This window comes from Hemibagrus wyckioides, linkage group LG01 (assembly GCF_019097595.1).
Source record: "Hemibagrus wyckioides isolate EC202008001 linkage group LG01, SWU_Hwy_1.0, whole genome shotgun sequence".
NCBI lineage: Eukaryota > Metazoa > Chordata > Actinopteri > Siluriformes > Bagridae > Hemibagrus > Hemibagrus wyckioides.
Window position 1 is genome coordinate 24045265 of NC_080710.1, and position 23971 is coordinate 24069235.

General features: G+C 37.4%; 1 protein-coding gene across 4 annotated transcripts in view; it reads right to left on the reverse strand.

Annotated features, from left to right (window-relative positions):
* scn5lab (sodium channel, voltage gated, type V-like, alpha b) overlaps positions 1 to 23971 on the reverse strand; it is a 112980-nt gene that overhangs the window by 70546 nt on the left and 18463 nt on the right. For 2 of the 4 annotated variants that reach the window (XM_058392509.1, XM_058392492.1), the window contains exons 2-8: positions 22119 to 22426; positions 19126 to 19244; positions 15396 to 15485; positions 13330 to 13458; positions 10547 to 10638; positions 8780 to 9031; positions 5094 to 5157 (exon numbers count right to left, since the gene is read on the reverse strand). In XM_058392509.1, coding sequence (XP_058248492.1) covers positions 5094 to 5157; positions 8780 to 9031; positions 10547 to 10638; positions 13330 to 13458; positions 15396 to 15485; positions 19126 to 19244; positions 22119 to 22385 — 1013 coding nt within the window. In that variant the 5' untranslated portion in view covers positions 22386 to 22426. Of the gene's footprint in view, positions 1 to 5093; positions 5158 to 8779; positions 9032 to 10546; positions 10639 to 10878; positions 10971 to 13329; positions 13459 to 15395; positions 15486 to 19125; positions 19245 to 22118; positions 22427 to 23971 lie in introns of those variants that run through there. The other 2 variants (XM_058392502.1, XM_058392520.1) reach the window with 2 other exon arrangements.

Sequence of the window (23971 nt, forward strand, 5' to 3'; positions counted from 1 at the left end):
ATATTCTGAAATACAGAGTGCCAGTCTAATACCGTTGTCATTTAAGGTTAATTGGGACCCTAGCATGCAGTTACTTGGTGAATTTGTCAAAGAAAGTGCTCTCACTCAGCACAATAGCAGCTGGGATCATATCACTGAAGCACAAGCCATTCTACCATAAGCTATTTTAGGAGCTTGTGAGTACTTCTGTACTGCTGGGGTCCAGGGAATGAGAAAGAGGTGAAGACAGGGCCAGGGTGAGGGACTCTGGGAATTGGTGTTCAATGCTGGTGCACGTAATGCACAGTCTTCTTGTTCCTATACAGCTGTCCATTTTCAGTCTGTGTTATGTTAAAAGTCTATACCAAGCTGTAAATCAGGTTACTTCCAGTGAACAGCCATAACAATCTTACAACTCCTGGTGTTGAATAAAATAAACACACAGATCAAAATGATTGGCAGGAGGTAAATTATAATTAGCATGGACCAAACTGGTAACTTAATATGGAAACAGGGCTCATATTGCAATTTGGTGGTTTACTATGGCTGGTTTTGCCATTCGGAATAAAGAAGCACACTGAGATTGAAAAAAAATCTCTGTACTTTTTTAATAATTTAGCTGGACCAAACTAGATGAGCTACAATAGGTATTCGACAGCAAGCATTCCCTTCCCCCAAAACTGTGGAACAGCCACTGATGAGGTCCCATAGTTGGTGAAACGCCATCTATAACAGCGAGAGCAGAGGCTGAACTCAAAGAATGAGTGTTGGGTCAGAGAAAGGGAACACTGGCAGTGCGTGCAACAGCCCTGTCCATATTGAAACAATACAGACAATGTAAAAAGGAGGGGAGGGACGGGGATGCCAAGGAGCCTTCAAAACCTAGTGATTCTTCCCCTGTGCTGAATGTAGATTTCTGCCCATGCTGACAAGGTGACAAGACATTGTGCCTTCCTTTCACACAGATTACTTAGCTTCCAATCAAGCTGGAGTAAAATATCTTAGGAATTCGTACCAAAGTTATGATCTTCAGGCCTGAAATCTCTCTCTCTCTCTTTTTTTTTTAACAATAATCACCAACATGTACATATCAAAAATGGGAATATCTGCTTAAGCTTTAGCTGACAACTAATACTTTAATTAATTAACAAACAGTTGGTCTGAGATGAAAAGAAGCCAGTTGGGTTCTGCTGAGCTATTTAGAGTCGAATTTGTTCTGGCTTGAACCCAAAACCTTGATCTGTTCACTTGGATGACCTATAATAATCACTTGTGTTGTGTTCTGAGGCTTCAAACTACAACCTAATCATGGTTTATATATAGTCTGCCTTTGCTTTAATGAACATGCCTTAACACCACATAATTACTTCTGTATTACGCTTAAATAGATGGGTCAATTTTAACAGATATATTTGGAGTGCTGAGGAAATGTGTTTTATTAGTCAGCATGAGACAACAACATTTTATAAATGGACCAGCATCCCAGGCAGGGTGTATTCCCACCTCATGCCTGGTGTTCCCAGGCTAGGCTCTGTGTCCACCATGACCCTGACCAGGATTTACTGAAGATAAACGTATTTGAACAGGTTATATCTAGTGCTGATTTATTTGTTTATATTCTACTTTTTCAATTTATTACATTATTACATAACATCCACTTTCATCACCACTACCAAGATGCATAACCTAAAACTGCCTTTGCTTCAGAAGATAAAAGCTTTCCACAAAAGAGCATCCATGACTCTGTTTAATCTCTGCTGTACACAGGTCTATGTTCTTATCATTGGACAAGACAAACAGATACATCCTTTCTTTTGGGCAGATGTTACGGTCAACATTTACAGGCCTCTGTATAATTTACAACAACATTAAGCCATCGTGGCTACACCCCAATAACACAAGGAGATTGTAGTGTATTTTCTGTGTTCAATTTTAGTAGCATTGCTATGAGGAAAAAAATGCTTTGGAATTTGAAATATCACATTATCGATTAGTAGCTGCTTTTAAGATAATGTTTTAACAATTTGCAACTGGGCCAAAAACCGTAGGAGGCCATCATTTTGAACCTCAGTAATAAAAAGCATGCACAGCAATTACTGTCTACTTCTCATCGAACAGCACTTAAAATCCAGAGGAGCAGAGATACTTAGCATGAAACCCTAGAAGCCTCAGGGAGATGATGATTCCTTCTAAGCCCATCAATATGCCCATTCGCTCTTCACTATTGTTTTATTTAATTTATTTATTTTAACTCTCTGATGGCAATTATATGCACTTGTTTGACTTGTAAATGTCAGCTGCCCGAAGGATAAAAAGTGCTCCTCGTCTGCAGTATGACTTCTGTCTGCATATTTAACTTCTAATGTATAGCTAAGAGCAGTGTGGTCAAAAGGTACAAAGTGGAGGTATAAAAATAATATAAAAAAATAATGCTGAGATGATTTGAAATTGTAATAGACATTTTAAAGGCCTTCGTTTCTGCTGAGTGCAGAGCTGGGAGTGAAGTGCCCAGTGCATTATTGTTCAGTATTACTACTAAATCCCACAGTAGCATTAAAACAATTTTAACCATTGGAGAGTTCAGAGTAATGTTTGCTTGTCCATCTTGTGATTATGTTTGTGCTATGGTGCTTTTGGGAAGCCAAGACAAGGTCAATACATGTCATTAATTGGTCTAACCTTCTGGGCAATAAAAGCTATTAAAGTGTAAGGCATTAGTGGATTCTTTGAAGGGCTGTGATAAAATGCAGATATCTATCTATCTATCTATCTATCTATCTATCTATCTATCTATCTATCTATCTATCTATCTATCTATCTATCTATCTATCTATCTATCTATCTATCTATCGCATATAATGCTTGCAATCACTAGCATTCCTGTAATGGATAAAGTTTTGTAAGTGGATACATTCTTCATGAGAAACTTAAAAGTCCTTTTTTAATTATTAATTATTATTAATTATTTAAATAAAAACAAATCTTGTTTTAGATGTAGTATTCTGCCATTACGTTATAGCACAGCCAACACAAAAAAGTTTGGGTGTGGACATGAGGTGGACCAAATCACTTCAGTGTTATTGTACATCGTTTTCTATCTAACGTGACTCCCAATTTAGTGCTTATAGTTCCACTTTAAGAGATATATTTTTCGCTAATGGTAGTTTAAACAAACTATTTCCTATCACCATATCTTCTATTTTTTTTAATATGTGTTCTTCCCTTATAAGGCAGACAAGTCCTAATGCTCCTAATGTTCCTAATGGTCAATAACAGACATGCCAATGAGCTCTAGCAGACATTTTGAGGCCCAGGGTAGCATCTTATGGGTTAAAGTTGCCTAAGCATAATGCATAGGGCAGAGGAAATCTGTCAGTCTTGTGGTAATGATTTTCAGAGTACACAGACAGGCCAGTGAAAGGTCTTAGATAGACTTGCGTTAAGGTATTGATACTATAGAGCTTTCACCTTAAAGATGTTGCTCAATATAACCTCTAGGACAACAAATGTATAATGTCTGTCTTACTGTAATACTGAATCTTTTTGGAGACATGTGTCATGTAAGGATAAGTCAGGTACATATCCGAATTGAAAGGAGCAGCTGGGGATATATACTCAGAAATCACTGTCTACAATTATATATTATATTATATTATATTATATTATATTATATTATATTATATTATATTATATTATATTATATTATATTATATTATATTATATTATATTATATTATATTATTTATTTATTTAGCAATGTTGGCATGTTGTAACCTCAGGATTAAAAATTATTCTTATGAAAAAAATATTTTCATCAAAAATTTGTTATACATTATACACTATTACTTTATTCTCCTGTGGGGAAAATATTATTATTATTATTATTATTATTATTATTAATAATAATAATAATAATAATAATGATAATAATAGTAGTAGTAGCAGTAGTAGTTTTTTTATTTTATTTTTATTTTTATTTTTAAAATAATTTTTTACAAATTTATTAAAATTATAGTTCAGATAAAAACTTGGTTCAGATATAAACCTTTTTTAAAAAGGTTCTATCCACCAGCCAACCATCATCCAGGATGAACATGGATGGATACAGCATAGGCTAACTTGGCCAATCTATATTTATGTTATTTACACCCAGTATGATGAACTAGAGGAGAAAATACTTCTCCGTTTCAATGTAATTCTACATACAATTGATGAAAGTAAGTATTCAGTGGCTTTACAATGTGGCATGTTAACACCAGATAACATCTGCTTAAATATTACCGATAATACCTGGCTACAGTCCACTTAATAATCTTAGGACTGAAGGTCAGCTAGCAGACATGTAAGATGTATTGGTGTACTTTAATCAAGAAAAAAAAGATCACTTGAAATACATACCTGAAGTATTATATTATATAAATTATAGATTGATTATTTATATATCTGATTATTTAAATATATTTATTTTTTAAATATTATTTTTTTATAATATATTTATTTTTTTAATATTGATTATTTAAATATATTTATTTATCTCAATTATAGATTGACTATTGCCCTACCAAGTTGTCTATGTTAATACAACAGGTTTACCTGTAATAAATTATAAGAGGTGACAGCTATAGCTTTCAGCAACAGTAAAACAGTATGACATAGTCAGTTCATTTTAAATTACAGTCTATCATGTTACAGTCTACCATGAATATTAAAATAACATCCAAACTGCTAGTACTCTTCTGGAAAGCATAACTTTTAAAAGCTTTATTTTAGTGACTGACGGCTTGTATGTTCCATCCGGTGCTGAGGAGAGCTGTTCAAGGCCACTGACTCATGCATACACACGCACTTGTGCTGATTCAGGCCTTCAAAGCCGCCTAGTCCTGTTTGCTTTAGTCACACTCTGACAGGAACGCAATCTATTGCTTTAGACCACTGGAAAGCCCAACTGCTGTACAATCACCATCTCAATTACTCCACAGACTCACCTTGGATTCATCACATCATCAGATAGAGTTTTAAACTTAAATGACATCATTTTGTTTATAATCTAATAGCTTTTAAGGGAGGCTTCAGGTGAACAGTTATCCAAGAGCAAATAAAATTTGTCTCCCTTACCCGGCATCACTTGCAAATCCACATATTAAGGCATCCCTGGATCCATCCTCTTTGAAATAGTTGCCTGCAATTGAGAAAAGTAAAGTAACCTGTCACCAATGTTGTGTTATATTTAAATGCCAATACAGTTTCCATACACAGCCCCAAATGTTCATGATCTACTTCATGATCTACTTGTCAATAAACATTATACAATAACATATAAACAGAACTATTCACTTTTTTCACACTATTTATCAAGAAATGTTTAGTCGACATTATCCAGCACAATTTTTTAAATCCCTGAATGATCCATGAGGAAGACAGCAAGCTAAGGTCACAAATTTTAGCAGTGGAATTGTTTCATTAAGTCAGTTTTACATTTACATTGCAGCGGACACCTTTATCCAAAGCAGCTTACATTTTATCTCATTTTAAACAACTGAGCAATTGCTTAAAGGCCCACTAGTGGTGGCTTGGGATTCGAACTCACAACCTTCTGACCACTAAGCTACCACACATACACATATATTCAGTCGGCTCAATTACTTCATTATCCTTAGGTTTGGTACAGATTTGTTTAAAACCATGAATGCGACTACTGTTGGTGAGTAATAAGCAAAATCTTTTTTTCCTATAAATATGTAGCACTGCTGCTGTAGGGAATAGTAAGCAGGTTACCATTTCGGACACACTGCCTCAGCTAAAGGTAGTGACTGGAAGATTATGTGTACAACTGCTTTGACATCACTACCAATGCACCTTCTGCCAATCAGGTCGAGTCTTCCATTTTATCCCCCTAGTTTTCATACCATCCCTTTTCTCTTAGACTCACTCTGCCACTTGAAAGTGCTTAAAGATGACAGGAGCTGAAGTAGGATCCGTGGCAGGTCACGATTAGTGGACTGCCCCATCCTCATCCTCCAGCTGTCAGCATTCCTGGTTTCAGCAGTATGGCCTTAAATGTGTCTCTTATGTGGCCTGGACTCATAGATATGACACTACAGCAACACTTAGATTGCAGCATCTGCTTGAGTGCTTCCTGATCAGGTGCTATTGTTTTGGACAATGGCAGTGTTAGTTTAAATTAAAGAGGAGCAGATGATGTTGGTGGTTTTTCCACAATCGTAGTATTAAAACTATCATTAAAAGCTGGCTGTGTTTCCACAAGTGCTTATTTATCATTCATCATGTGTATTGAAGAGAAAAGTGGCCTCCTCTGCCTCATTCTGTCTAAACTGATCATAAATTTACGGTAAATAAAGACAGTTAAAAGCATGGGTGGTTCACATTTACTCATCGATCCAAACTTCAGCAGATGGTGGACTTAAAGAAATCTTTTCTTTTTTTTTTCACATGTATTATGTGACTGCAAAGATTGTATTTGTGCGCTTATAGGTTACTGGAAGACACTTTAGTCGTTATCATGGTATGACAAGGCATATCAGGAAACATATCCATCTATTTAAGTCAGTGTCCTACATCTTTGTACTGCGGGTCATGTTATTGAGTGCCAGCACTGTCCTAATTGCTATTCTAATGAAATGAGTCCAACCAAAAATAATACTAAATCTCATCTTAAATAGACGTCTGCTCACCTAATAGCATTGTGATTCATCGACAAAGTGATGACCAACAGGCGTAACATCTTTTTTCTAATTTACAATCTGAAATAAGCTAATCATCAAGGTAATTCATTACAGATCATACAAAAAAAAAAAAAGCTTTCAGATGATAAGGTTAAGAGTAAAATGTCTACCAAGCTTATACTCAACAACAACACTTGCTTTAAATTGTTAGAACTGTATTTATGCATTTAAATGAGGCCATGATTATGTGATGAGGTCCTACTGGGAAATGTTTGAGGTTATTATTATGTGCTTTTGAACAATGTTAGCTAATGATGACGAGGCCAGTTAAGTTATCATGACTGGTCAGAAATGCATGGGCTGTGAATATATTTCGAATGAATCACCAATCAAATGTTCTCCAGCTAAACTTTGAATGAAACAGGCATAGGGTCACTGGGGTTAATGCACTAAAAGACTACCGAGTTTGTGCATCTTATGATTAAACAGGATGAAAAGTAGCATTGTAGGGAACTGAAAAGATCAGAAATATTTATTATGTTCTATTTTAGAGAAGTGGCATTGCAGATTTGGTAATGTTACACATTGTACATTGCAATAATTAACAACAACAGCAGCAAATGTTAAACTTCAGCATTGGTAGTGGTAAGTTATAATAACATTACTAAGTAAAGGAAATTACCACATAGTACATAAAGCTGAATAAATGTTATCTAAATACACCTGCACTGACTCATGCTTGTCTGCATGTCTAAATATTAAAAAGCGCTTTTCAGTCTCAGTTTACAAGTTAACACGCGTATGTTAATTAAAACAAGTGCATGTTAGCAAGTTCATTTCAAGTGCATATTAATTAAGATGTTGTTGTTGGTCATTGTGGACTTAATTTTAGTTGGCTGGGATGCACACTGGTTACAGCAGGCTCTGAAATTTTGATTTATTCGTTTTATTTTATTATTGAAAAACATACATTAATACTTATTCATTTACTTAATTTAATACTTATTCACTTTATTAATGCTGAAGATCATGGCTTGTTGGTGTTAATTAGGGCATTACATAATGTACGTTAAGAGAATCTTAATGTAAACTGTTATCATTATCCAGTGAATTTTCTTCAGGCTTCAGCACAGTGTTTATATAATAATGCAAAAAAGACAAAAAAAAAATTGACAGACTGAACTCTTTCTTTTGGACTGTTGGATTTTTTTTTCTATTATGTAATATTCAGATATAAAAATAGTCGTGCCTAAAATAAAGGTTTCCTTAATGACTCAAAAGCAGTAGCTAGAAAACTTTATTATACTTACTGTTCACTTCACTAGACACTGCTGGTCTACTTTGCAGGTCTGCTTTTAGAGACTATAGTTCAACAATTTGCTGTAATCCTCTAGCCGAGTGGTTTTCAAACCACTGCTCTAACCATTCATCAGTGTCAGTTTTTGACCACAGGACACTGTTGTTTGGATATTTTTGCTTATGGGACCCAGTGTTGATGTTGAGGTGGTACAAAACACCAACTCTGCTACTCAGTACCTGCTGCGCCCATACCAGCAGCACACACATCACCATGATACTGTTATTTTAGTGTCACAGTTGTGTTGAAAATGCTCCATCATACAAATGATGGTTCTATGGTGGTGCTTTTCCACTGATGGATGAAGTAGAGAGAGGCTGACAGAGTGTGCATAGCAACTACAGTCAGTGCTTTATTTTAGTGAGTGTTGTGTTGGATATGGCTGAGATATATGTCTATGTATCACATGTAACATGCAAAACTCCACACAGACACTAACCCTGAGGTCAAGAATCATGCTGCTGTCTGTAACTGTAACTTTGGGGGATTCCAGCAAGTCATTTAAGAGACTAAAGCCAACATCTATCACTCTTAATTATACGCAGCACATGCCTATAATTAAAGCATATAAGAAAATTAAAGCTCAGAAAGAATAAAAGTTTCTATCTGTATCAAGTTGACATGACTGACCATGATCCTTTTTCATCTTGACATAACAGATATCTGGCTGCGTTATGTCAGTGAACCATAATCAATATACAAATCCAAGTGAATATATATGCCACACCACGTTTCGGCTACTCAAACTGAACAGCTCATACCTTCGTCCATGTTAAACTCTTCTAGTGATGACCAGGTCCTGTTATTGCAGAAGAAGGAGGTGTTGCTGTATAAAGAGGTGTCGGTGGTGTTGAAGCAGTTGGTTGTACTGCGGATGCATTTCTGACGTAGGTTACCCATGAAGAGCTGAAGGCCGATGAGAGCGAACACACTCAGACAGAAGACAGTCAGGATCATGACATCTGCTAGCTTCTTTACTGACTGAATCAGGGCGCCAACAATGGTCTTCAAGCCTTCATGAGAAACACATGCCAGTCTTAGGCATATTCAACAACTGGATCAAGTTACAGTGAGGTACAAGCAAGGAATTAGTCACAATAAAATAAAATTTGAGAAAATATGCTAATATAATTGTTCGTATATGCAAATATAATTCTGCCAGGTTGTACACTACCAATCAAAAATTTGGAATCTCCTTCATTATTTATTATTCAATAATCATTTATTTATTTACTAAATATGTATTTAGTGTAGATCTTATTAATACAATCAAAATAACAAAAACAATTTTGTTGAGATTTTTTTTAGTATTTTAGATGTGTAATTTAGATGTCCTCAAAGTATAAAGCATTTATAAATCAACATTTTGTAAATAAGGGCCATTTTGGGTATTAAATCTATACATAATTTTTTTGAGGCTATATATATTATATTTCCATACATTTTACATTACAAATACAAATTCTACTACCTAAAATGGATTTAAATTGATTGTATATTATTTAGAATGCTAATTCCAAACTTTTGAATGGTAGTGCATGTATTATAATTCAAAATCAATAACTCTAAATGTAAATGGCTGTACTGTCTATGCAATGGCACTTTCATATTGCATATACACACTCAGCACAGAACTAAAATCAACTCAAATAAATGAAAATAAATTTTCTTCTTGCATGCCCAGTACTTGTGAACAGAATTCTATAATAATGCAAACCAATACTGAGTGTTAACGATAATAATAATAATGTTTCTATCACAAATCAACATAAACACACCACACAACATCAAAAGCAAACACATAATTTTGTCTGTGTTTTATTGAAAACTCCACAGACTTAACAATTGACAACAGACGCCATGGAGGAGAGGTTTACTTCAAACTGGGTGAGCGACTAAATATTTTCCACTTGAAATGATTTCAGTCAAACACTCACCATAATACGAAATGTAAAACCCACTGTTTAGTGGTTGCTTAAATTGAAGGAATGTTTGGAACTGGCTTCATTATTTGGTTGTGCGTCTGATGTCAATTGCTCATGGCTTACCATGCAAGTCACTCTAAAGCTATCCATGCCTGTGTTAGGTGTTAAGCACTAAGGTCCAATGAGACTTTTGGTGTTAGTGAACCAAGCCTGCAGGCTGGAGGCCAAGCTGTAACCTGAGCCATCAGCCATAATTTAATTTCACTTGACTGTATTTGCTGTGTTGTACAAACATGTTGGCACTTGAAAGTCCTTTTGTTTGACACTCAAGCATATAATGTTATATGACATCCATAAGGGCACTTAAAATAAAGTGCTCATACAGAATCTCTCTAGACCAAAATTGTTTCTGCACTTACAGCGGTTCATTGAGTTATAATTCAAAGGCACCTCTCACGCTACCAAATCAAAAGTCTCATTGCCTACACATAACATTCCCTGGCTTCCAAAAGAGTCTCCAGATTTGGAAGAGAAGGGGATGTGTGGTAGGCATTTAGTCCTTGGGCAACACAGGTCGGCCTTAGTGGTTAACGCCCTTCTCACCTGGTATGACCGAGATAGTTTTCAGTGCTCGTAGGACTCTGAACGTCCGTAACGCTGAGACATTGCCCAGGTCCACAAACTCAGTAACATATCTGCAATAAGCCAAAAACCGAAGCGCACACAATGACAACACCACCAACAATAGGCAAACAAGACAGGAGAGGGAGGAAGGGATGGGTTGTTCTTGGGATGTGGGCATGAAATGCTCGAAGGGGACAATGTTGAGGGAAGGTGGGTTGAGGCAGCTGGACTTCAAAGGAGATTTGCACTGGACTGGACAACGAGCAACACTGCGGCCTAGTTCCTAGAATACAGCAACACGTACCCCTTACCTGGAATTACTGATATAGTTTTCAAAGCGCGGAGGACTCTGAACGTTCGAAGTGCTTGCAGATTGCCTACTTTAATAAACTCAGTTAGCAACCTGCAGAATCAAATTACAATTATTTCAAAAAGAAATGAAAAGGAAATGGAGATAAACAAAGCACCTGAGTGACAGGAGAGGGGGAAAAAAATACAGAGGAATATAAAGCAGTGTAATTCGTGTGCTTTATTTTATCTTTTGTCCTAAGATGTAGAAATGCTAAAAGTCACTGACCACATCACTGGCTATATCACATGTGATGTCAGCAAATGAGACACTGACAAGGCCTTGTGGTGTTTGAATATGATTGTGTCTGGACGTATAACTCGGATGTGTGGCAGTCAAGCACGAAAGGGCAGCTATTCAGTTTCCATAGGAACGTGGATTGCAAGGAAAAGCATCTATCATTTGTCGCTGCTTGTATCTGTTAAATAAAGCTGGAGTGGTGAAAAAACATTGCTCAGGTCACTTAAATGCACTTTAAAGTGTCTGGGCATGTGCTGGGTGGGCTTTTATAATCAGTTTTCTATGCTTCATTGCTGAGGAAGGGGTGAAAATGTTCATCAGAGACGAGGTTGAAAGTATACTCTGAATATAAAAGTACCTCTTCACAATGCTTAATTTTTATTTTTCTTACTATTATTGCAGTTTAATACTATTTTAATTCCTCATTTATTTTTCTGTATATATTTTAATTCGTTTCAAGATAAAGTGCCACTCAAGTTTCCTTCTTGTGTATTAGAAATGAAAATGATTGTAACAGTAGAGCCATTTAGGATGTCCTTGCTGGCACTCAATTAAATGATTTCCTAGGGATTTAAAATTTTCAGGGATAAAATCTTTCAGTGACAAATTGTACAAAAATCTGTGCAAAAATAAATCAAAAATTATGTATGGCAAAAAACACCAATAAATAATACCCTTAAGGCTAAACAATAAACATAAGGGATAAGTGGATATCTGCATGGTTGCTACCACAAAATTCATAGCTTATAAACATTTGGGAAGATTTGGCCAAAACTGAGCCTACCCCTGTTCCTATGGCAACGCTTGTTGGGGGCTGAGGGTCATGCATGGGGTAAAGGATGATTAATATAAAGCTACAGTATGTAGGATTGTTTTTGGTTAAAGGAAAATATATATATATATATATATATATATATATATAATAAAATACTGATCTGAGCTGCTGTGAGTTGTCCTGGCTATACTGTAATCGTAATTCTCAGTCAAAACAAAAGGCAGTCAGGATACAGAGTATGTGAGAGTAAGATATTACACTATAAGACTTTAATTTTTACTCTTTGTGGAGTTTTTCCTTGTTGTTAAGTTCAAATCGTTGAAAAGCTAGAGAATTAACCCTAGCTAGTCGTGACTAACTGGAGGTGTCAGTGTTTTTCTTCACATTATTGGATTTCAAACTTATTTATTTTGGGTGCCAATGAGTGATCTAAGCTCTTTGGTCGGCTGACCAGTGCCTTTTTATCCTCTGGTATAGGATTTAGCTGGTGTGCTAACATTATCTGGTTTGTGCCAAACTTTTTGACAGGTTAGAGAACAAAATACACAGAGAACACAGTGCCTCAGAGACAGGGCCTACATTCAGTCAGATTCATATCTGGTGCACACAGTGTGCAGAGGGATTACAGCAAGGCAATCAGAGCCCATATTTTAGCTAGCTGGCTAAAATCCTAACACCAGGTGACAAGTTCATTCTGTAGGATATGTGCAGTTTATGATCTTGCAGAATTAGTAGTCAAACCGTGGCAGGCCGGCGACGTGCAGGCACTGCTGCTGGATTAGAGATTCACGGTAAGAGATAACAGATTGACGGTAACTAAAATACCGTAACTAAAATACACACTTGTTACACTCCATAATGCTTTAAAATATTTTATCTTTAAATCATTCAGTATCTTCAAGTCACAAACGCTTGGTCTGCATTACAAGCGGCATACTAGTGTATTAAATAGTGTGCCACTGTGCATTGTGCCATTTAAGATTCAACACCCTAGAATTCTACCTTATTGTATACACTACTTGACTGCGTGCAACCCTGAGATAAATGTGTACAATAGATTCGTACAAGAAGAGCCAATCACATTACAAAATATTATTCCACATGTAGTTAGCAATAGCATTTTTCTACCAGAGATGGAGAAACTTCCAAAATCTTACATACTGTAGCTTTAAGATGGCAGAAACGAACATACGTGACCATTTTATCAGTTCTGTCATAGTCTGACTATACAGCAAATATTGAGGACCATTCTGTTTCATAGAAAATGCGTATCACTTTACTGACCTTTTATTTGTATTTATTTAACATAATTTAACATTTAATCCAAACGGAGGTGGTAGCAGGAGGGGTACAAGAGGTTACTGGAGATAATCAATGGTCAGGGAATGATGTACTTACGCCATGACAATCACGCTGAAGTCCAGCCAGTTCCATGGATCCCGCAGGAAGGTGAATGGTCCGATGCAGAATCCTCTCGCCAAAATTTTTATCAACGACTCAAACGTGTAGATGCCCGTGAAGGTGTACCTAGGCAAGAAGCAAAGGATGGGGAAGAAAAAAGGGTGGAGAAATGGGCAGGCAATTGAGAATCATTGGCAATGACAAACTAATAGTTCAAGTCTCCACTCTTTTTAAAAACATGGTCTGATCCACAGTGAACCAGAGTTTGGAAAAGGAGGGAAAATTGACACAAGACAGACATGGAGTAATGGGGAGTGTGTGTGTGTGTGAGAGTGAGAGAGAGTGAGAGAGAGAGGGGGAGAGAGAGAGAGATTTATGAGAACCAACAAGACATGGAAAGCACATGTACAGTATAGCAACAGCCCCTGAGGTGTGAATGACAAATTCCTTCGACAGTTGATGATTGATGAGTTTACAATCATCAAGAATAGGCATTAAATAAATAAATAAATAAAATCTGATGGAGTGGTTAGTGACTGAGATGAAGGATGCAGCATTCTGATGTGCACGCTCATATTTCTGTTTCTTCCTCGCTCTCACTCTCATTTAATTAGGTTCGGTGTTCTTCTTTTTTTTTAATGGCAAATCCGCTCTGTGAATATCATACCTCTCAACACACCAAAGCGTGGGCTTGTAGCATGAGTATTGGCAAAAAAAAATAAAAAACAAAAAAAACATCATACCTTATTTACTTAAAGGGTATGATTTTTATGTCATCAGTCCTAAAAAGAAGGTGGTGGAAGCTTGCTTTTTAAAAAAAAAAAAAAAAAATCTCTTTCTAGATACCTGTTCAGCTTATAATTACATGTTGGCATGTAAAAAACATGCGTGTCAAAACGTCTCCACATTTGCCGTAGTACGCTAGAAAAATCGTGTTTCACGGTGCTGAGAGGTACATTAACTGGGTCAGAATAGGTCTAGACATCATCTGAGTATCTTTGCATACTACATGCCAATCAACAGCTATTCAAAGAGAAAAACAGTCCAAATACTTTCTGACAGTGCACTGAGTCCAAAATAGACAACTCCAGAGGTCTTCATTAAAGGTAGACTTGTGTGAACTGAAACAAACCTCGCTGCTCACGTTGTGTAACTTACACCGCAGAGCAAGTCTCAGAATACGGCAAACTACATCAGGTCATTTAAACATGGGATAAATCCATTCCATCCATTCTGATGCATGTAGAGCATGCACGAACTGCGGCTGGGCCCTTACTGATGCTGGAAATGATCAACAGACATACTGCGAGACAAACAGGCGGATCCACATACACGCTGAAAGAGCAATGATCTGTGTGGATGGACCGTGACAGCGACACACAAGTGCACAGAGAGACAGATGGACAGGCAAGTCAACTGTCACACACAGAGGCAGGGAGAGAGACAGATAGACAGAAGACGGACCACAAAGAAGACAGAGCCAACAATACAACTAGATAGATAGATAGATAGATAGATAGATAGATAGATAGATAGATAGATAGATAGATAGATAGATAGATAGATAGATAGATAGATAGATAGATAGATAGATAGGATTTAACCCATGTTCTTCCATTAAAAAATATAATGTGTTGGCCAAATTCATCTAAAACTATTCAAATCCCATTTGTGCCACTGGATTGGTTTTGACTCTATTTTTCCTTTCTAAGAATTACTCCCTTTAATGAAAATTTAGGAAGGCAGAATGGTATAACGGTATATGACAACCATACCATGATTTCATTCCAATGTAGCATAGCAAAGGTGCAATTAGCAAAGTCATGGGCTCGACACAGTCGTATTGTTAACTTACTTGCTAATTGAGGTTGGCAAGGCAACAAACACCTGGCAAAGCTTTACATCAGGACAAACAGGGTACAGTTCAGAGGTCAATACAGTTAAAGAGGGTCATGAGATAGAACAGAAAGAGGTACAGAGGAACTGACAGAGAGTCTTTTAGTCCAGACAGGGTTCATTGCCTATAGAGAGATAGAGAGATAGAGAGAAAGGTGGATACTTACTCGACATACTTGGCCCACTGGACTGGCTCCGACATGGCCATGAAGCAACAGTTTGTCAAAATAGTGCACATAATGAACAGACTGAATAAAGTAAGAGCGTTAAGGAAAATCTGAACATTCCAAATGTCACATATTGAGAGCGCTATAATTAATTGGACAGTGACACACCTTATCTATTTTTGTCTCCATGAAACATTCAAATTGTAATGAAATGATGACTATGACATTTAAGAGTATTTAAAACAACACGCAAAGCACATCCCTTTTTAATACATAGTCCCTCCCATTAGACTGAAACTTGGCTGGTCAGTTGTTGCAAAATTAGTTCAAGCACAAGACAGCTAACAAAAGCTTTAGAGTTGATTATAGATGTGACATTTGCATTTGTTGCTCTCAACTTACAAGCATCAACGTAGAGCCAGAACATGATGAGATGGAAATATTAGAGCAACAGTTCAGAAACAAAGCATCATATTACGTATCATGTGACAAAATCTGTTAAGAAAAAACATTGCACTGATGTTGTTCTTCAAGTACTTTTTGATTGCAACGATAAGAAGAGAGAAAGGAAAGAAGTGCTAATACACCCTTAGATGGGATATGTACAATGTTACCACATGCCAGTAGGTGGATTGGCTGCTCTAAATTGTCCCTAGGTGTTAATGTTTGTGGGTGTATTCCCACCTCAAGCCCAGTGTTCCTGGCTACAGATTCACAGATTCTCTATGACCCTGTCGAGGATAAAGCATTATCATCATCAGTAATCGTTTTACCCTGGTCAGAGTCACAGTGGATCATTATTATTATTATTATTATTATTATTATTATTATTAATAGTAGCAGTAGTGTGAAGGTACTGTAGTAAAGAGCTGAAACACAAATATTTGTGCCCCTGTTCAATTGCTCAAACACAGTATTTTCTAATATAAATAATACATGTTAAAAATATTCAAAATCCTCTAAAATAATAGAGGATAAAAATTTCTGTATGTCTGGTATTTCTTTTAAATACAGGACTAATAAGTGAAAAGTAATGGCAGACTCATTCTTGAGTTTTCCTAGCAGGCTTTGATTACAGGTTTATAGAACTTGTAATATAGGGGTCTAAAAAAACAGAATTGTTCCCAGCAACCAGTTGACAGTAATTGACATCTGCTCATTCTGCTAAATGATGCTGAAAATTATAACTCAGTCAGTGAGGCGTGGGCCTATCCTGCTTCTGTAAATACAATCTCAGTATGTGGCCCTCCTACTTTGTCTTATTTTCATCATTTTCCCTTGAAACAGGCAATTTGAAACCTCTGCATATCCACGTAATCTGGGCCTTATTATGTTCCCACTTCACTCCATCAGTGAAATCGGGGAATTTTAAAGATGTTTTCCTTCAATCTCTCCCCCAGAATACCTGTTTAACTATATTTTAAAATTCATCTTAATTGTCAAGATGCTTACAGTAACATCCGGATTCATTTCTTCGACTAGACTATCCAGGTGGATGGCTTATATCAAGAAGTAATGTGCAGCAAAACCCTTCATATTGTATTCCGAGCAATTAGGTTAGTTAGGTTAGTTTTCATACCTACAAAAGGTGCATCTAGTTTGCTCATGTATGAATGCACAGACATATAAAGGAATGAAATAAATTGCTTAGTTTGGTGAAACAAGATATTTATATTAGTTTAAAAGAAAAAAAAATAAAGGAAATGAATGATTAACTCTCTCTCCATATCACTCTTACTGAATTTGTCTAAATGCACCAATATATAATCATTAATTCAACTACACAGAATAATACTGAGCATCATTCTAAATTTACACTGTAGGGGGGGATCGTTATCATGTAGCCACTTAGAAAAAAACTGATGCGTAATCATTTCTCTGTGACTGATGAAGAAATATTCCTGATTATGAAAGTTGCGGTGTCAGTAGTATCAGCCCTAAATTACCAGAGGCCTGTGGGGGCTCGCGTGTTATGCCAGCCTTTACCCTGCGCCATTCAGTGCGTCTCATAACCACACACACAACCGACTGACTAGACAAAGGCATGCTACACATCTGCTCTTATTTGTACAGGGAAAAGTCCATTTGAGTTTCACAGCCAAATAAAGCTGCCAGAATGCTGTTAAGACCTTATTTCGAAGACTCAGCTTAATCAATTATGCCTAAATCCGCTTCATGGGAAAATCTTACAGCAATACAACCCCAGTCCAAAACAGTCCTCTGATTCTCCAGAATGGCCTGTCAAGTCTTGGACGTGCTAGAGAGCATGTGTTGTCGGCAGCTTGTCTTAAGGTTATTTCACCCCTCTGATAGGCTGCTTATGTTGCCTGGCGCCGACACACTGATTTGTGAATCGCATTTCTCGCATTTTTCTAATGAGTGCAATCACTTCAGCGTGGAGCGGCGGGGCTGCGTTCTGCCTTCTCTGTTAGGCTGCAAGTTATGACTGTGCTCTTGTGGCACTGGCTAATCAAACATGTTTCCAGGCGCCCACTCCTGCGGGTAATCTGCTATTAGCGCAGGCGTGTGGCGTCTGTGCCGTCGCCTGGAAGTGAGTACTTTTCACCACTCAGACAGCACATGCACACACACGAAAACCATGCCCTTTTATATCATACCTCTGAAATCTGAGATAGAGTTCAAATTTGATGCTGGCATAACAGAGGGCATCACTGTGATGGGTGTGGACCATAGAGTGGGCCCCGTTGCCCTAGAAGGAGAATTTTTGGAAAGGGTGGCTGGGTGGACCCCTCGCACTACCTCCACTGTAACTCTTTTCACCTGCTTATCGGCCTGACAAGAGCAAAGTGTCCACGAGCCTAATATTTCTCAACACCCTTAAAACATGGCTAACTGCTTTGCCTGATATTTTTAGCAGCTGCTGGCAAAGGAAGGGTGTGGGGCATTGAGGTCTTTGGAGGTTTGATCACTCCATAGCTGGGAATCAAGCCATCCAAACTTGGCATTGTTCACACAAAGGAGCACCCATACATAGCATACAAGACCTTGAATGTCAGAGTCTGAGTAGTTTGTTGAGCATGCACAAGTGAGCTCATGCCTAGACATCTTGACTTCCTGAACTAGATGACTGATGGCTGAATGCCGCACATACCCATGCTAACTTTGCATATTTGAAGTCTTTCTATATATTTTGACCTTGTGTTTAAGATAAATTGAAACAGTTGCACAGAAGAAAAGACCCTCTATTTTCATTTTGAAACTATTGAAGCCACTCCTATGGGAATGAAACAAAAGGCGTGTGTATTTAAAAAATGAAAAGCATGCAGAAGAAAAAAATATTAGCTAAATTAATAATCATAATAAAAATAATAAATAATAATAAATTAATTAAATAATAATAATAATAATAATAATAATAATAATAAAGAGAATATATATATATATATATATATATATATATATATATATATATATATATATATATATATATATATATATATATATATATGTGTATGTATCCATCAACAAATCACACACCATTTAGGAAATAAAACAGGAATGAATACACTGGACAAAAAATGACTACAAATGATTACATGGGAGAAAAAAATACTGAAATAAAAAAGAGACAGGAACAATACAACTGGGAGGGGAATCCTAAAGAGTAGAAGAGTAAAAGGACTTTAAATTTAGTACCATAAGCATTTCATACAATTTCAAAACTATAGCACATACAATTGAGCCCTTGGTGGGACAGCAGAAAGGATATGAATGTACTAAAATCTTTATCGATGCTCTTCTAACAGGATGAAAAGGGCTAAAAATATAGAGTGCAGATGTGGCACTAAATCGGAAGATGGCCTTCCCTTTGTTTAGTACTATAAAAGTCTGTTGAAAATAGAGAAAAGAGAGAAATAATCAATAGGTTAGAACAGAAGAGGCAATGAATATGATATAACATTCCAAAGACATTAAAACTCAGCACAGGTTTTACAGTATGTTGAATAGTATAAATAACATGCATACTCACAGACACACACACACAAACACACACACACAGGCCTAATATATTATGATAATGTTGTATTGTGTAGTAACAATTCATTTGTAATCAGGGATGGCTTGTCACATTAGTTATGAATGCTATCAGTAACTACTATTACAATGTTACTAGTAGGAAAAATTTTTTGTTGAGCTTTAAATAGAATTAGGTCTCAGACATAAAATTATTAGACATATACATATACACAAATACTCTCATTAAAGGACCAATAAGCATCACTATTAATGAGGTCTGATGTTTCCAGTCTAATCATGCCATAACTCTTCTGAATAACTTTCCTTGCCTTTAGCCAGGTCTTTCACTGAAACAACACAGTTCTTACAGTTCCTGTGTGTAATCAGTACTCTGGTTGTACAATGTCCACTTAGTATTTTGAAAAATTATTGACAGAGTAATAATCCACCTTGTTCATATTTATTAGACATGCACCTTCTCATGACATGCTAAGGAAGTATCAGCACAGCAGGTTTAAATAAATTAGCAATAATGGACAGTGAATTAAGCAAGCGTTTCAAGACTGCATTCTAGAAAGATGTGAGCCCAAGCCTCTACTTTATACCACTGGGTGTATTTTTAAATATGATCATTAATGTATTTTTGTCTGGCAATTGAGTCTTATTTTAATGTATATTTTTATTAAAAGACAGAGTGCGAGAATGCTTAGTCGATCTGTACCAGGCGACTCTGTTTGTAATATTAATATTAATGCAGCTTTAAACTGTTTCAAAGGACAGGCTTATAACAGCCTATTGTACACGTCATAACAAAATAGGCACATTATATCAAGAAGATTCCTGTGAGCAATTCATCATCGTACAGTCAAAAATATACAACAGCCTTCCACCTGATCTGCTCTTCTATTATTGTACTACTCAGTGCTGTGCTAATTTGTTAAAAATATAAAAGTGTGTGTCCAAAGGCAAACTCATAGCTCTTTCTCTTACAAACAGGCTTCCTGACCCGAACCAGTAAATTTGAAGAAGACAAAGAGCAAAGCACAGCTAACAAATGAATTACGGCAGGGTTCAATGGGAGGATATGTGCTATCGGGGGACACTGTCACTATGGGTGACAGGAACAGGGAGGCTCTCTATCCTCACGCTGCGCAAACAGCCCTGCTTGGTTGCCCAGGATTCATGGCTTCCTTACCGCGCTAAATTTATACCGTCTCACCCTCGCATAAATAATGCGAGTAGTCAACGCATGAAGAATAATTGCCACCATCAGGGTCAGCAAATTTTCCCGCTGCAACTGTGTCACCATGTGTCAACAGACCTCTCTCTTTCTCTCTCACTCTTTCTTCTATTTCTACCTCCTTTTTTTTTCCTTGAACAATATATTGTGTAGGAAACATGGTAGCCACCTTTCTCTGCATTCTGGCCCCCTGCCCTTCTGTAACCTTTTTAAATGCAGTGATTTGTGGATCACATTGCATATCTTTATGTAACATTTGGGTCATGCTTGCTGCTATTTGTTTCTACCTCCCTCAGATATCCTGTGGGAGACCGTCTGCAGCGCAAGCAGAGTGCGGGCATATGAAATTTAGGAAATAACAAAAGAGAGGACAAAAGGGGGAATAACACAGAGCAGACAAAAAAAAAGAGATAAAGTTGTAAAAAGTAGATTACCTTTAATTAGGACTCTGAGGCTCTGTGTGCGTGTGTGTGTGTGTGTGTGTGTGTGTCTGTGGCACAAACTTCTCCAAGCCAGAACCTAGGTTTAACCAAAAACATGCAACAACAGCAGAATTTGCTCAAGACTTGGTCTCCTGCTGAATAAAACAGAAAGCTGAATAAAAGACCACGCTACCCTTCATCTGCTGTAGCTAACCTTTCTCCTTGGCTCACAGTCTCAGATAACTGACTTAATCCTCCCGTACAGTGGCCTTGTCAGTGTCAACAAGAACATGTATTAAGCTGGCAATTGTGGCTTACGCTGGACCACGGATTTCACGAGTGTGGGGCATGTGGGAGACATAGTTTGCTGATAACATGGTGAAGAGGTCTATTAAAAGCAAAGTCACTGATGCACATTTGTCTGCTTCTACACTAGTCAAAAGTATTACATGTAGAGTTCATTGAAAATAAAATCAACTTCCTAAATATTTTCAACGTTCGGAGTCAAGATGGGAAACATTTGGGGGAATCATAATTCTGGGTATAATGTTTGCACTTTTTAAGCTTCTTTTTAGCTTTTTAGCTACATGAGCAACTGAGTGTTATTTTAAATACACCAGGTTTTTGCTAACAACAATGCACCGAAATGTTAGCCTAATCTGAAATTCATGAAAAGGGAGATTTGTGTGGTGGGTCTTAGAGAAAATGTGTATAAGACACCAGCCAGCACAGCAGCGCCAGCATTAGTAGCCATCATCAGCTCAGTGACTCACGCTTGTCATCAGTTATTGCCTTTTTTCCCAGGCTTCTCTGAATCAGCTTAAATAAATCAACTATGGTGGCCAACTTCAAAATCTGCACTGACAGTTACCCTTCATCAAACAATATTCTTCACATTATAGAGCACATGTTTAACTGCTTAAAGTAAATACTGTACATAGTTGGCTTCATTACTTTCAGTACATCTTAATGGTATAAATACATTGGAAGGATGTGTGCAGTTATCAGCAAACGCTACCTTTGGCCTGTGTGTGTGTTTGAGCTATGTGTGTGTGAGTGTAAGTATGAAACGTCAGCACCCACTCTCTTGTTCTGGAAGTAAAATGGGTCGATGTCCTCCAGCGGCACCCCCACCAGTCCTGATGGAATGTCTCCAAAAATGCGGGGGAGCTGCTTCCCGGCCTCCAGGTCTGCCCGGGGCTTGGGAGTCTCCACGTCACCCAAGTCCTCCTGGTACTCCCTGGCCTTCTGCGCCTCTTCTTCGGCGATCCGCTGCTCGATGCCAGCCAGGGATTCACGAGTGAACCGGTGCAAGCTGTCGGAACCCGGTGGAAACAGCAAGGTTGCCATCTTTTCATCCTGAGCCTCCTGTCCTAATGATTACTTCACAGCTGAGAACGACAAGAAAGAGACAGATAGACAGATCATTCAATTGTAAAAATCTTGATTTTCATTCTAACCATGAAGGAGTCACATCTGATTCCACTGGCTGAATCAACTAATCTTGGTCTTTAAAGAATTGTTAGTTGTGGCCGGAATATAAACCTGAAAAACTGTCTACTATACAGTGTGTGATAACACGTCATCTTCAGTAGGCTCTTCATTCTTGTCAGTCCCGGTAAAACTAGGAGCGAGGACGGAAGTCACCTTAGATGGGACACCATCACATCATCTGGCACCACACACACACACACACACACACACTTACATGTGGGGGCAATTTAGAGTCCCCAGTTCACCGACCAGCCTGTTTTGGGAGGCGAAATGAAACCAGAGAACCTGAGGAGATCAAGGGAATCTCCATACAAATAGTAACCCGAGTGCAGGATTAAACCGGGGACCCTGGAGCTATGAAGCAACAACACTTCTCACAATGCCTCCATGGTGACTGATGAAAAAAATCTACACTTTGAAACATAATTCAAACAGCAAAATGTCATTGTTGTCTTGCTTAAATGTGTGAATGGAACAGGATTTCCTCACTGTATGACTGGTATTCCTCTGGACAAAAACACGTCTCTGTGTGCATATTCATACAGACCAGGCCATCTGTTATATATTTCAGCAAAATAATTGGAGAAGAGATAATTTTTCATCTGTTCTAGCATGCAGTGTTCTAGCAGGAGGTGTTCATGACAGACACAAGAGATCATCTGAACAACCAGACTATGTATCATTGTGTCATTGCAGCTTCTTAACGCAACTTTTAATGAAGGCATACTTAACATGGGAAATAGATGCCAAATAACCTCATAACCTTACATTTAACCAATAAAGTGGCAGTGTCTTTTGCAGTAATTCACCTTAGAGTATTATTCTGTCACTTGTACAATCCAGAATCCACAAAGTTACCAGTGTCAATATAGGGCTAAATATAAATCTGATCCTGGGATCTTGGAAATTATCACAAGTATTTAAATATATTGTAAGTTCTTAAAACAGAGTTTCAAAGCAAGTTCTATGACTGTGAATTTTACGCCACCTCCCTGTTGTCCTCCATAGGTTAAATGAGTCTGCACTAAAGCCAGGACCTTCTTTTGGCCTGAGCACAGAACATAATCCTGCTTTTTATTTCCGTACCATTTCAGCTATTCACAGTGTGAGAGCCCATGTAGCAAACGTTATATCCTGCTGAATGGAACAAAAACCCAAACACGGCCCAGTAGTTTCCCTCGCCTTGCAGCAGCAGACTTCTGGATTTCCTTTGAAGAAGAACAAAACCCTGCAGTCTCCATGCCCCCCTTTTACCCTGTGTGAATCTGTGTCTCTACTTTTCCTAGACCACCCACTGATGTATATGTATTCCCAATTATTATGCTAATGCCCTTCAAATTAATACATATCATTAAATCAAATAGATATCCATACAGTATATTAGTGTGCATACGGTCATGAGGTTTAAATTCTGTACCAACAAAAAAGAAATGCAAAGAGCA